This window comes from Pholis gunnellus (assembly GCF_910591455.1).
Source record: "Pholis gunnellus genome assembly, chromosome: 6".
Lineage (NCBI taxonomy): Eukaryota > Metazoa > Chordata > Actinopteri > Perciformes > Pholidae > Pholis > Pholis gunnellus.
The window spans coordinates 14,722,182-14,735,487 of record NC_136532.1 but is presented as its reverse complement, the minus strand read 5'-3'; the positions used below and the strand labels follow the sequence as shown (position 1 = coordinate 14,735,487).

General features: G+C 41.6%; 1 protein-coding gene across 1 annotated transcript in view; it reads left to right on the top strand.

Moving 5' to 3' along the window:
- The window catches only part of mctp1a (multiple C2 domains, transmembrane 1a), a gene marked incomplete at both ends in the record, with an annotated part of 120,836 nt that overhangs the window by 35,634 nt on the left and 71,896 nt on the right, over window positions 1-13,306 (top strand). Inside the window, one exon of the mRNA XM_079161592.1 lies at window positions 6,476-6,596. Within this exon, the coding sequence (XP_079017718.1) occupies window positions 6,476-6,596 (121 nt within the window). The remainder of the gene's footprint in view (window positions 1-6,475; window positions 6,597-13,306) is intronic.

Here is a 13,306-nt window from a genome sequence, read left to right as displayed (position 1 = left end):
CTTTGTGTTTCTGTGCATGTTTGAATGATTATTTTTGTGTTGTGGTGAATCACTTCATTTGTTGAATTGATTAAATTACCCAGCTCCCATTAGGAGATCAATTTCACTTCTATTAAAGAGCCACGTTTGAGAGCCTCGTAATGTGGTTTGATTAATGTACAGCAGCACAGCAGGGGAAATCAGGTCTCAGATCAGTACTAAACTGATCAGGTTAGGCCTTTGAGGAGCTGGTCTTGATTTTCAGCGAATAGAATATTCAATGAAATGGATTGTGTATGAGTTTAATTGTTCACATTAGTTACACTAAAAAATGAAGCCCAGGAGTAAGGAGTACTAAAATTAATTCGTAATGTATTGTGCAAATGATCATTCATTGATTATTTATACAAAGAAATCAATCCATTAGAGCAGGGGTGGGCAATTATTTTTCCCAAGGGGCCACAGGAGAAACGGACAGTTGTGGAGGGCCGGACCAATAGAATGAACTCTATTATTCCACCTCTTTATACAAAGTACATTATGTGGTTTTGATGAGCTGTGAGGGGTAAGAGTAAATATTATGATCAGTGGTGGAATGTAACTAAGTACATTTGCTTAAGTAATGTACTTAAGTACAAATTCAAGGTACTTTACTTGAGTATTTCCATTTTATTCAACTTTGTACTTTCACTTCACTACATCTCGGAGGGAAATATTGTACTTTTTACTCCACTACAGTTGTCTGGCAGCTTTAGTTACTTTAAACATTATCATTTTTCAAACCTTTCCAAACTACCCAAACTGAACAACAGAGTATAAATAAGTTAAAATGAGCTCCACCTGAAACATCTGCAGCAGGAATAATGATCCAAACAAATGTACATATTCGTCTCGCAATGTCGATTGAAATTGTAATCCTTAAACACTGCGATCTGTTCTCTACAAACTAAGCACACGGCTTTACCTTTGACTTCAGTAAATAAATACTTTAGAAGTCCATGTTTTGCTAAAAACTCTACACTCTGTATCAGCCTTTCTTTTTTTAACATGGGCTGACATTTTTGAGGATTAACCGCTAACTCGCATCTCCCGTAAACTCGGCTCACCAACACATTGGAGCGACGCTGCTGCTCGCACACGTTCACAATTTATTGTGTAAAAAGAGGCTTTGTAGCCTCTTGCGCTGCCTGGCGTGATGATCTGGTTCAACCTTACAGACAGAACTTGATATGACACTCAAAAGCAAACTAACAATCACTTGCAATTCAAAGACATCAAGTTATTCCTCACAGAAAGATAACGGTAAATGAAAAGAACTCAAGGTGACGGGATTCTTGGATTTAAGAGTGGATGGTCAAAGTGGGTGGAGACAAAAAACAGGTTTTATGTTTGGTAGCGGGAAGTGGCATCTCTTAACAGAAAGAACTGTCACAATGCTTTGTTAATGAGCAAAGCAGGGACAGGTTATCGTTATGCAGCTGCAGAGCTGCAGAGCCTGGAAATTACCTGCCATCTCTTTGAGAAATGAACTCCACACAGAGCCCAGGGCTAAATACAGGCTTCCTCCTCCATAAAGACACCACTGTCATGACATATAATCCAGGAGAAGAAATATGACTCTGGTTAATAACTCAAAAAAGAAAGTTTACTCAGCAGCTGTTACTTATCCGTTTGCCCTTTTTCAATTTTAAATGTGAACTTTGAGAAAAGTCTCCCAGTGGGCCATTTCACTTCTTTCAAGCAGCAGTGAAGCTTTAACTTCAGGGCTCTGCTCAAAGAAAGACTTAAACGATGATCAGCACAGTCAGAAGCCTTCTTTCCCAATGCAAGAAAACCCACTAACATCTAGCTGTTCTCTTCCATTGTTGGCATTAAATCCTGGGACAAATTACTCTGCAGTAGTCACAGCCCCTTTTCCAGCACACCAGTCATTTTACCTGTTGATTGTGGTTAAAAGAAACTCATGAAGAAACTCACATGAAAAGAAGCAGCCACTACAAAGCTACCAGACTCCATTGGCCAGAACATTACTTTTTCATATTAATCATATTTGTCAGTCTTCTCATTTAAATTGAAAATGACTGATGTACAGACATAAAAAAAATGTTACATTTTCACTGTTGACTAGCCTATTTTTAGCTCCCCCCCCTGTGTTTAAAACTGCATATACACGCTTATTTCAATGGAAGAATGGGTAATGTAGAACAACTTTAAAAATAACGTCACCATTGCCACCACCAACACCAGTAACTATGTTTAGGCTGTTGTGATAATAAATGACATCCATTTTTTTTTCTTCACTGTTCTCACCTTTTTATCACTACTCCGTGTCCTCTGTGGGTTAGCGTTGACCTTTGACTCCGGGCTGCTTTCACCCAGAGCTTGAGGATCACTCTTGTCAGGGAGAGCAGAGCTCTGGGTCATGTGGTGCTGGTGAGTACATCCTCGGTGAAGAGCCACTAGTGCCGGCCCACACTTGGTGCTGAAAAAAGATGGAACATTTTAAAGCTGCCAGATGACCAACGTAGTCTTCCGACAATTGCCACACTGAACTTGCTTTGTGTTTCCTTTTTGTGAGTTTTGACTAAACAATGGAGATTCAGGAGCATACAGATATCGGTTCAAATGTACCCAAATTACATCCGAAGGTCATGGATTCAGTTTCAGTTTGCTGCACAAATGTGTCAGTGAAAAGATGTCAGTTCAAATTCACCGAAACCTGCCGTTAGTTTTCCCTTACGACCGGATTACTTTTTCTACTACTAAAACTGTTGCTCTGCTCAAGCTGTGGCATTGTGTGCCGGGTCTTTGTAAATTGTAATGTACAGCGCGACTCTAATTAAAGTTGAGTGGAACGGAGTCAATAGAAGCGAGGCGGTTTGACTAAGTAGTTTTTATGGCTTCATGAAGTGTCCCGGAGCTCAGACTGGTGCAGTACATCCATATAATCTAATCCTGAACCTTTTACAGCCCTTCCTCTCGGACTGCTGGCAGCAGCTCGTGTCTGGCCGGAGTCTGCTGGTGTGGAATATCCTATTGAATGTGTACTGCGTGATGCATCATCTGTCTTAGTTATTGATGAAGGACCAGCTTTCCGCTCTCTGATCCATCGTGCGTCTGAATTCATTGTGCATGTGAATCACGTATGTATGCAAACGGCCCCCTGGTGATGATGGAAGGATGCGATATTCCATCAATATGTTCAACACAATCCTGAGCTCCTGTTTCAAAGTAGTATTAAGTTAATGGAAAAGGAGATTGATCTTCTGATGGATTCAGTCAGAAGCGTTTTCTGTGAAATGCTGAAGGCTCGTGTCCAAATCCACAGAGCACTTTCCAGTGTAGTCCTCCAGGGATTATTTAATGTAAACCTTAAGTGCTCTGATGGTTGACTCTCACTGGGTCGGTGCCACATGCAACTGTAATGGAACCTCTTTCTTTCCTGTATTTACATCGTGCTGCTGAATGGTATTTCATTGCCGAGACCGTGCTGCATTTTGTCTATTAGACGAGGGTCATTTTATCTTTAGTATGCACATCTTCAATGAGAATAAATAATAATCTTTGTGCTCAGAAAGCTTGACTGCAATCTCGTAACCTTGCTTTTTGGGTATATATTGTGTACGTCTGTGCTTCTTTGTCCTGCACCTCATCTCAGTCTGTTGATCTGTGAGGTCACCCAGAATGTTTAGTGCCCTCTGGGACGGGAGAGAGACCGAAAATTAGGTTGTGGTAGTAATTGTTTAATTCTGTCAGCTTCGAGGAATCACATGGGGGAAACACAGAGTAGGTGGAGTGGGATGGACCTTGGGCTGCCCTTTCTTTCCTGTCACTGTGTGTGTGTGTGTGTGTGTGTGTGTGTGTGTCTGTGTCTCTGAAGTGTGTGGCTCCCTCCATTTAGGCCTCAGTGTACAGAGGAGAGGGCTGAGGTCTAGTGTCTGGATTCAGGGGACACAGTGGATACAAATCCTCTGGGCAGAGTGTGTCCCAAAGGATGGACCAGGGCGATGGTCATTATGTCTCTGTCAATACTAGCTTTAACTTGTTTTTACTGCGGCTTGTTCAGATGTAGCTTACCAATACTCTCCTTTATATTTGCTGTTTGTTGTACAGCCCAACTGGTGACACCCTTCTTACCCGTGACTTTGGACATGCAAACGTAAAGTAACCGTAGTCTTTAACTGCTGGCTTCGTTCTTTCTTTACATGGTTTCAACAGTTGTTACTGGGCAGCCTGTTTGTCTATTTCCTTGTTTGTTTTTAGCAAAGACTTCATCGATCCTTTCATTCGTTCTGTCGCTCACTCAAAGAGCTTGAGCTATCTTTAAATCCATTTCAAATCTTGTGCTCCCTATAACGTTTGTGTGCATCTGTGGGTGTGTGTGTGCTTTTAGCTTGTTTCCTGTAAGTAGTACTACACACTATAAATACTGATGATTTCATACATGTGCAAGAGGAGAAGAAACATGTGCACTGGCGTTTTTCTGTAGGCACAGTGTGTCCGGGGATTACCCTCTTTTTCCTAATCGCTGCGGGTAATGATGTGACCCGACTCGTGTCACTGTTTTTTAGTTGCGTTCGTAGACAAATGGTCAGACCTCAGCAACTGTTGTCCAATCCTATTGGTTGTATCCACTCACAGCTCAATTACAGTAACTTGCATTCACTGTTGACCTTAGGTTTAACCTATCAGAACACACAGCTTAACTCTGTCCGTCCCTGAATGTTCACATTGAATTTCCCCAGATATTTGTTGAGCTGAACAGATTACACTTTTTTTTGTGGATATTTTTTTTCCTTCAGTTTTTCCTTTTCCCCAAAAGCTACACTCTTATTCCCCCCATCCCTCTGTTTTTTTGCTTGTTTGACAGCAGGTGCTGTGAAGCTGAAATTGTTTTGCTTTGACTTTTCCGTGGAGATTTGGGAGCTCCAAGCTGCTGTGTGTAGTCTGTGCTACTCTCCACACATATACATTTTGATATCGGTGGGGCGACTGGCTGAGTGGAGAGCAGGAGGGCCGTCTTTCAATCAGAGGGTTGGTGGTTCAAACCCTGGCTCTGGCTCAGGCACCACTAGTTGCAAGTCGATGTGTCCTTGAGCAAGACACTTAACCCCGAAAATTGCTCCCGTAGCTGTGCCTACGGTATGATAGCATCTGAAATGTAAGTCGCTTTGGATAAAAGCGTCAGCTAAATGACTGTAATGTAATGTAATATCCATAATCATAGGTTTGATGAATTATTAATGTGGCAACGGCAGTAATAATACCCTTTGGCAGGTGTCGGCAGACTTCCAGTGCTGAAATACTGTTCCCTGAACTACAAACTGTATTTTAATGCCATTTTCTATATTGATGCAACGGTTTCCTAAAATCTTTGCTACAGTATAGCAATAGCAATAGTCCACGGTCAGCTGGCTTGTTTCAGTTTGTGTCTCAAATGAAAGCTGAGAATAACATTCATTATAAATGATCATATTAGGAGTTCCTGAGGTCATCCTAGGATAACCGTTATAATACGTTGGGACTACATGGACTGCAGTGTAAGCATGGACTCACTATTAGTAACCGGTAGCCTCAGTGTAGGGCTGTCCCTAGAGACACCATCATGCTGCACATAGAAATACAGACTGGGTGGAGTTATCTCTCCTTCACTGTTATTACAGGGATTTCTATTGACAATAGTCCACGGTCAGCTTTCAACAATTACATGCAAGAGTGCATTTTAATGAGTTATTGGGGAGCCTCCTCATGAGTCTTCTTTCTCCTTTTTTTTGATTTGCATTCTGACCCTGATAGCTTTTTTGTGAGAGGTGCTCTCATGCTACAGTAGCCTTGGTAGCCTCTCAGCGGCCCACTAGCATTTTTCTGATTGTATATAGTTATTTTTAGCCTCATCTCAGAGTACGATAGCTATAGACACGACAGGACTGCCCACGCACGGGTTGTCTAATGGGGGAGGAGAGAGAGAGAAACGAGGGTCGAAGACTAAAAATAGGATGAGATGGAGAAAGAAAGTAAGCTGTAGTGAATCTCAGCGCATAGCCTGGTTATTCATGTGGCTTGCTAATGGGCCCTCGAGCTCCAAGGGAAACCACGATGAGAACCATCGGGGGCTTCCTGTCTAAGTGGAGCGCAGCACTGACCTCAGGGCTGCAGTGTGACATGTAAAGCCACAGAGATGAGCCTGACACTCAGAAGCGTCCCAAGGAGGTGGCACGCTCGCTATGAGTACACGTTTTATGTTATGTGTTGACATTCCAAAGCTTGAGGAAGTTTCTTTCTTTCGACCTTTTCAGTCTCTTCGATATTTTTTGATCTACTCTGTGGTTTAGTTTGTGTTCATATTTTCAACACGGATGTCTCCCTGATGTATGTACTGTAAGTCTTCTCTCCTCTCCTCAAACAGAAGTTTATTTTTCTTCTTTAAAGTCAAGATACTTGAGTAAGTTGTAGTGCACTAAACCTATATGACTTGTGTAATGTCTTCTCTCTACAGGGCATCAACATAGTGGAACCCAGTAATGCAGAGCCCCCACCTCAGCCTCCCAGTCCAGCCATGTACCAGCTGGATATCGTCCTGAAGAAAGGGAACAACCTGGCCATCCGAGATCGAACCGGTAGGAGCTCTGTTTGTTCTTCCTGTTACCTCAACAGCTTTGAGTCTTATGTGGGGAGACGGCGTGGACAGCTTTATTTAGCCGACCAAATTAAAGCAATTGCTTTGTCGCTGTCACAGGTGGTCCGCCACACAGGATGCTACCATCCTCAAAGAACTGTCTAGTGCTATTGTATCCTGTATTTGTCCACTATCTTTAGGTGTCCACTCCTATCTTTATATGTGCCTCTTTTTATCAATGTAATATTTATTTGGTATTCCCCCCCCCCCCCCCCCCCCCCCCTCCTCTTTTCACCTCTATTCTCTGTTCTCACATTTCACTCTTCTTCTCTATCTCTCTCCCCATGTAGGGTTTTATTAGATCACACATCTCGTCCTCACGGCTCACACTCACATTTTCAGTGTGTGAAGTGAGATGACATCACGAGGAATGATGCGGCACATTTCCTGTGCATCTAGGCATGAAAATAATTCAGCTGTGGCTTAAGCTACAACATTATCACACTCGGAGGCAATACTATGATCTCCTGGTTACTTTTGTGTCATATGACTAAATCAGAGTCTTAACTTCTCTATCCCAGTGTTACTGGCGGTGTGATCAAGGCTTTTAGTGTCAGTGTGCAGCCCATACTCTCTCACATGTTTCTGCATTTTGTGATAAATATTTGATTTAGTAGCTTTAAAGAACCAAAGTTAGACTCAAAAGGAGGATGAGTGGCACTTTGTGACGTTTGAGTGATTGTGATTTTAAGTGCAGGACAGGAAGCTCTCCTACTGTTAATAAACACCCAGTTATGTCTTGCATAGTGGAAAGGCCAGCCAGCAAAAACGGGCAACGCCAGAGATTCTCTTATAAAGTCTCCCAGACAGCGGTTTGGATAGTGACGGATTTAGGGCTCTCATTAGTGGTTGTAGAAGTCACCATGACGACGGATCCAAATAAGCTGCCATGCTGCCTCCTGTACATTTCGCCCGACTACCTGTCTCCGCGGAATAATGAGCATTGACGCTCAGAGCTCACCTGTCCTGTCCCGAGTCCGTCAAGGCGGCTCATTATGATGAGGGAGAAACTGTAAAATATCAAGAAATAGAGTGGATTGAATTTAATATGAGCAATAATGTCGTAATAACAAAAGTGTTGTAACGTAGGTTGTTTTGTCACACAGTGTTCAGAAAAGACCTTTTCTAAACATGAATATATACAACAGTTTAAGTCTTTACACATTGTACTATCGGGATATCCACATGTTGCTGCTGTGGTACAGCAGGACAAGAATACATCTCAGGATTGGTGGGATTCTCCATTAACCAATCGGTCGAGGCTCCCTTGTCAGAGAAGTGCTGGGTTGTTAAATAGAAGTAGCTTTCTGCGGGAAGCCGTTGTGGTTTCTATTGTTTCACCAAAATCTTTACATGAATTATAAATGACGCAGACGGTTTCCAGGTTTGTCTGCAAAGTGTTTTCAGGAAACTTCTTTTCAGAAATGCTTATGCATTATGGAATTTTCAAACATTCAGATCCAGTGAACCTGGAAGTGAAACTAAATATAACGGAGCTGAAGCCAAGTAAGACCTCAACATGCAGACTGACGTGTTCATCGCGTCATTAGTCACCTTAACTAGTGTGGCGTCAAACCAGGGGGCTGATGTCTGATTTCCAGTTAAAGTGCAGTATCACTGAGTAATGTATTGCGTGCTGGGATTGCAGGTAGTCTGACACAGCAGCCCTGGTCCATGCATCATAGTGATGTATGAACCCAGGGGCAAGGTTGACTAGTCTGAAACAAAAGAGGGGGGGGGGCTCAGTGACGAGGTGCATCTGGTTCCATAAGCACTTTGTCTTCTTCCGATGATACCTTTGTCATAAAAGGAAACTTTTTGTACGAGCGCGAGGGAACAAGAACATCGAAGGACCTGTTCCTTTTACATAATTATCTCAGTTTGAGGAGATAAAAGTATGGAAATCCTGTAAGTGAATACAAATAATCTGCCTTTAAAGACTGAGAAAGAATCAGCAATGGCAGCTAAACATTGGAACATTTTGAAAACAATTGTCCAACCGCTTTTTAGCCCTTTATGGTCACTGTCTACCATAAAGCCCGAAGGTTAGTGCATGACGTTTTTATGTACATGTAGTAGCTCACCTTATGATGGTATTATACTGTATTTCACCGTACTGTAGCTTTTACTGAGTGAGAACACTGATTGACACTCATTTCCGTAGTAATTAAACACGTTCTCTTTGAGTTCATTTGTTTACTTTATAGGTTGCACAGTATATGTTTATCTATATTCAGGACAGCCATTTACCATCTATTGTTTCTTCTCTGTTCTTGTGGTGATTGGAGGCTGATTTTACTCGAGCTGAGCCATCACAGTACACAGACCTCTGAGGGAGGATTTCCCTCATCCTCAGAAGATTGCTTGATGGGAGTAAGGAGGAGATATCCCTCACTGGTCTGTTCAACAAACAAGAGCCATTTGGGAGCTTTTTTGATACAACCACATAACGTGCTGGCATTGTCGTTCGTCTCTCTCCAGGCTGCACAAACCATTTCACCATTTGTTGCCAGGAGAACCAGCCAACACATGAAATAACAATTATTATGACAAGATAAGAATAATAAGCTTTGGATATGGGTGAATGAAGTAGATTAATGTATTTAATTTGTTTTAACAACTGGAACAGCTTGTTCAGCAGAAGCATTTACCCTGATGATGTGGTTAATCCTGCCTTTGTTCATCTACGCCTGCCTCTGATGATATTGTATTGAATTTAAACTGCAGGAAGAGGAACATCAAAAGGAGTTAATAAGAAGGTGCGGGAGTGATAGCCACATGATGTCTTTTCTGGTTTATTGTTCCAGCACAGCAAATTCTACCTGTCAATTAATCTTGTTTTGAACTTCACTTTTACTTATGTTGTAAAGACCCTGTTGTGTCCCCATGGCCCTGACCTCGACCTAGCTGTCATATCTGAGCAGCCAACGGGACGTTTTGCAGCTTTAAAGGTGACCTCAGATAAAAACACACTGCCCTCTCTGTCTTTATCTCTAGTTCCCTCTAGCTGAGGTACAACAAGGTGAATCTTTTCCATCGCCTGAGGCATGATCGCCTCACTTCCAATCTTGCAAAACTTTCTCTTTGTGCGTGTGTGTGGGAGACTGTTCATGAATCTCAAAGTATGTATCAAGAAATGCCTTTCCAGCAGTCAGACAGGATACAATCTCAAAGTTGTCCACTTCTATGGTAGGAGTCAGAGATGCACCAACACCACTATTTTTCAGACCAAGTACAGGTACTTGCAAACACTTAATAATACTATTACAGTTCTAACACTGACTTTGAAAACATGTTTTGTGTTCATCAGATGTTCCTTACTTTCTAAATGTAACAAAGTCATTATACAACATGATGCTATTGGCTGCTACTGTAACTGTCCCGCATACACTGCAGCTGGTGATAAATGATGGATTTAACCTGTTTGTGCATTGGGCTATTGTTGCAGCTTGGCGGCTTATTAAACTCAACTAACAAGAAGTTAACATCAAGTTGCCATAAAGTGGTGTAAGAGTACATGAGTGGAATGTACCAATGTTGAAGGTACAGTGCTCATATCCTACTAGCTGGAGCGACAAAACATATGTACCATTTCAGGTCCATTCCTGTATCTTGATTTCTTATTGCGTAGACACTGGGAAGCTCTCAACTGTTGTGGGTGTATCCTATCATTAATTCTTTATCTCAAGCTGCTGTCTCCCATCCTCCGTTCAGATACATTTACCGTAGACGCAGTATTCCAATCCCTGATGTGAAGGATTTAGTGAATGGTTAAATTAAGTCTAAATGTAATTTCTGTAGAACTACTGGTTGCACTAGAGCTATAATGGATTATGTGCAGCACTATCCTGATTCCTAGTCCTTACACATTGCTACTAGAGTGTGCTGGCACCTGTTTGAAAGCACTAATATTAGCGCGGCGACCGATGAGTCTACAGCGAGCCTAATTATGTTGTCTGCCGCACAACAGTTCCGTAAGAAAGTAGCGAGAGAGCCGGAGCTTGACGCCACAGTTGGCATGTCGTCTCTTGTTTTATTTCTAGTCCCCTTCATTGTTTTCCCCCACAGGCTGTCCAGTGTTCTGCTTTATTTTTGTTTCTGCTCATTCAGCTCCGCTTGTGTTATGCAAGTGATCTTACTGTTACGTTATCTCAAGCGTTGCGTTTTAATTGCAGCAAGACCACGTCGCACATTAACAAAGGTTCATTTTGGGTTAACGTCAGCGGAGGACAGCGAAGTAAACTCCTATCGGCGTAAAGCAGCAAGAGGCAGAGGCGTGCACGTGTGTGGCTGTGTGCAATTTTAATGAGACAGGCTCTCAGTCCATCTGCCAGCAGCTCATGACGAAGTTCTTTGTCTTTGCAGCCTTTTACAGCCAATACATCCTCTTGAGCAGATTGCATTCTGGGTAATGGGAAACCCCAGCACTGCAACCATCAGTCAGTCCTGACACTACGCATAGGCCAGCAGCTCCCACACTACGCAGACACAGTGCCCACAGTGTGAGCACGAGGCTGCTCCAGGTCTGCAGCTCAAGCATGACTCGGGGTTTTATGGGCGGCTCGACTACATTGTTCTCCTCTCCTGTTCTCACATCTCATGACAAGCATCAGTGAGCCGCTTTCACGGTGGTGTTCTTAATAGCGGCCCTTTTGAGAGGCAATGTGTTGTAGGTCCTCCTTTTATCAGTGAGCGCCAAGAGGAAAGAAATGTTCAGAATGGCCACTTGATTACAGGGTTAATAGGGAGGGTTAATATGCTGCCACATTTATTAGTTAAGGTGGAATTCAGTTTCTTCTTGTAAGTGATAATAAGGGAAATGTTTTTCTTCCTTCATTCTCAGTGTGAGAGCCTTTTTTTTGTCTTAGTGCGTATTTAAAAGGTTTATGTGGGATTTTGAGATCAGCCTAACTTTGCTCGATCACTGAATATGGGATCATACTGTAAGCAGCTTCTTGCAAATACAGATACTCAAAATATATATAATCTCCAAAGCTGTTTAATACTTATCCTAGAAATAGATGTTTTTCTTATTCACAGAATTATAACAGATTTATGATTTTCTTTTAAGGCAGAGTTGATATTGCATTGGCGAGCTCAGGTACAGCTAACATTACAATGGTTCATTTATATTCAGATCTTAATAGAACATAATTCAGACTAAGTATAATAGTAGTCGTACTGTTATGAATTACACCGGTGCAGTTCATGTTAAGTAATTTCCAAATGTCTGCAGTGAAAGAAATCTATTATTTGGAACTTCTTCTTTTATCATCGAGGCTTTATGCATAAAGAGTAAATGTATTATGTGTAATGTTGTCCATGTTTTCAGCCAGTAAACTGACTTGTGGAGGTGTTTTGCTCTATTCTGAAGGTTAATGATATAGTTCATAAAAGTTTAATGATTTCTTTGATTTTTGCGGAGGTGGTATTTTTTATTCAGGAAAGGCACCACACTTCCTGTGTAATTTGATTCAGGAAACCCTCTTATTTAATATATTTATTACTGGCAAAGTTATCAAGTACAGTGTAAATGAATGTAGAGATATTTGAGTATTTCACTACATTTGAGCAGTCGGAGATGTTGGATAAACTGAATCTTCTGGCACACGCTGTATATTCTGTTATTTTTTTTGTGGCAGTCGATATCTCATCATAGAATCAACTCAATTTTCTCATGTTTTGAAACAGCACGATTTCATACTGACGTTCTATATTATTGATGGCTTTCTGATGCTAGCAGCATGCGGTTTGTCATCCATATTCATTATAATTTAACACTCAAAATGGTATCAGTAAGTCTCAGCACCACAATGCTTTACTCCAGTTCACATTATACTTTAAATATTCCGTTTTTATCTAATGCTGGGTTGGATTGATTTTGCTTACAGCTAACCATGCTATTTATTTACTCAGTGCATGTTAATGCTTTTGAGATGTGTGTTTTACTAAACATACAACCGAGGGAATGTTTTACTGCAGTGCTCTACTCTAACACCCAAAGCCGTGAGTTTCTTTTTTTTCATGGAGTATGATACTTATTTTTAGGACACATCACACTGTCCTCTGTAGAAATGTAATTACCTGCTCATATATTATCAGTTAATAATTCAGGACCGTTTGTCTGGCCTGTACTGACACAGAAAGCTATTGATCATGAATGTCTAATGATTCAAAAGAGGAAGCTGAATAATGACTTGCTCCACACATCAGTTGAAGCCATTATGACGAAAAATTGCTTTTTATTTTAGAAATGTACAGCTAATCACGAGCCTGTGTAATCATTATCGTCTCTCCCCCTGCAGTCACTAACCAGCACCTTTCATAAGCTTATTAGAAGGCTTTGACCGAGATTGCTGTAAGTGGTGTAGAGTTTGAACATGACCTTATCGTCATGTCATTTTAACTGCAGCAGAAGCATCTTCTCCTCCCCCCCACTACTGTTCCAGACAAACAGGAGTCTCCTTTTGTTTCTCCAGAATTCTTTTTTACAAAGACGAGACCTCATGTCTGACATTACGGTCTGCTGCTGCCTCTCAAAACAACAAACTAGCCCGGCGTTTGGCCTTGCATGCATGTGTGTATTTCTTTGTGTGACTGAAAGTGCTAATGACCCAGTGCATCGATCCTTTGGACTTGTGTGTTTATGTA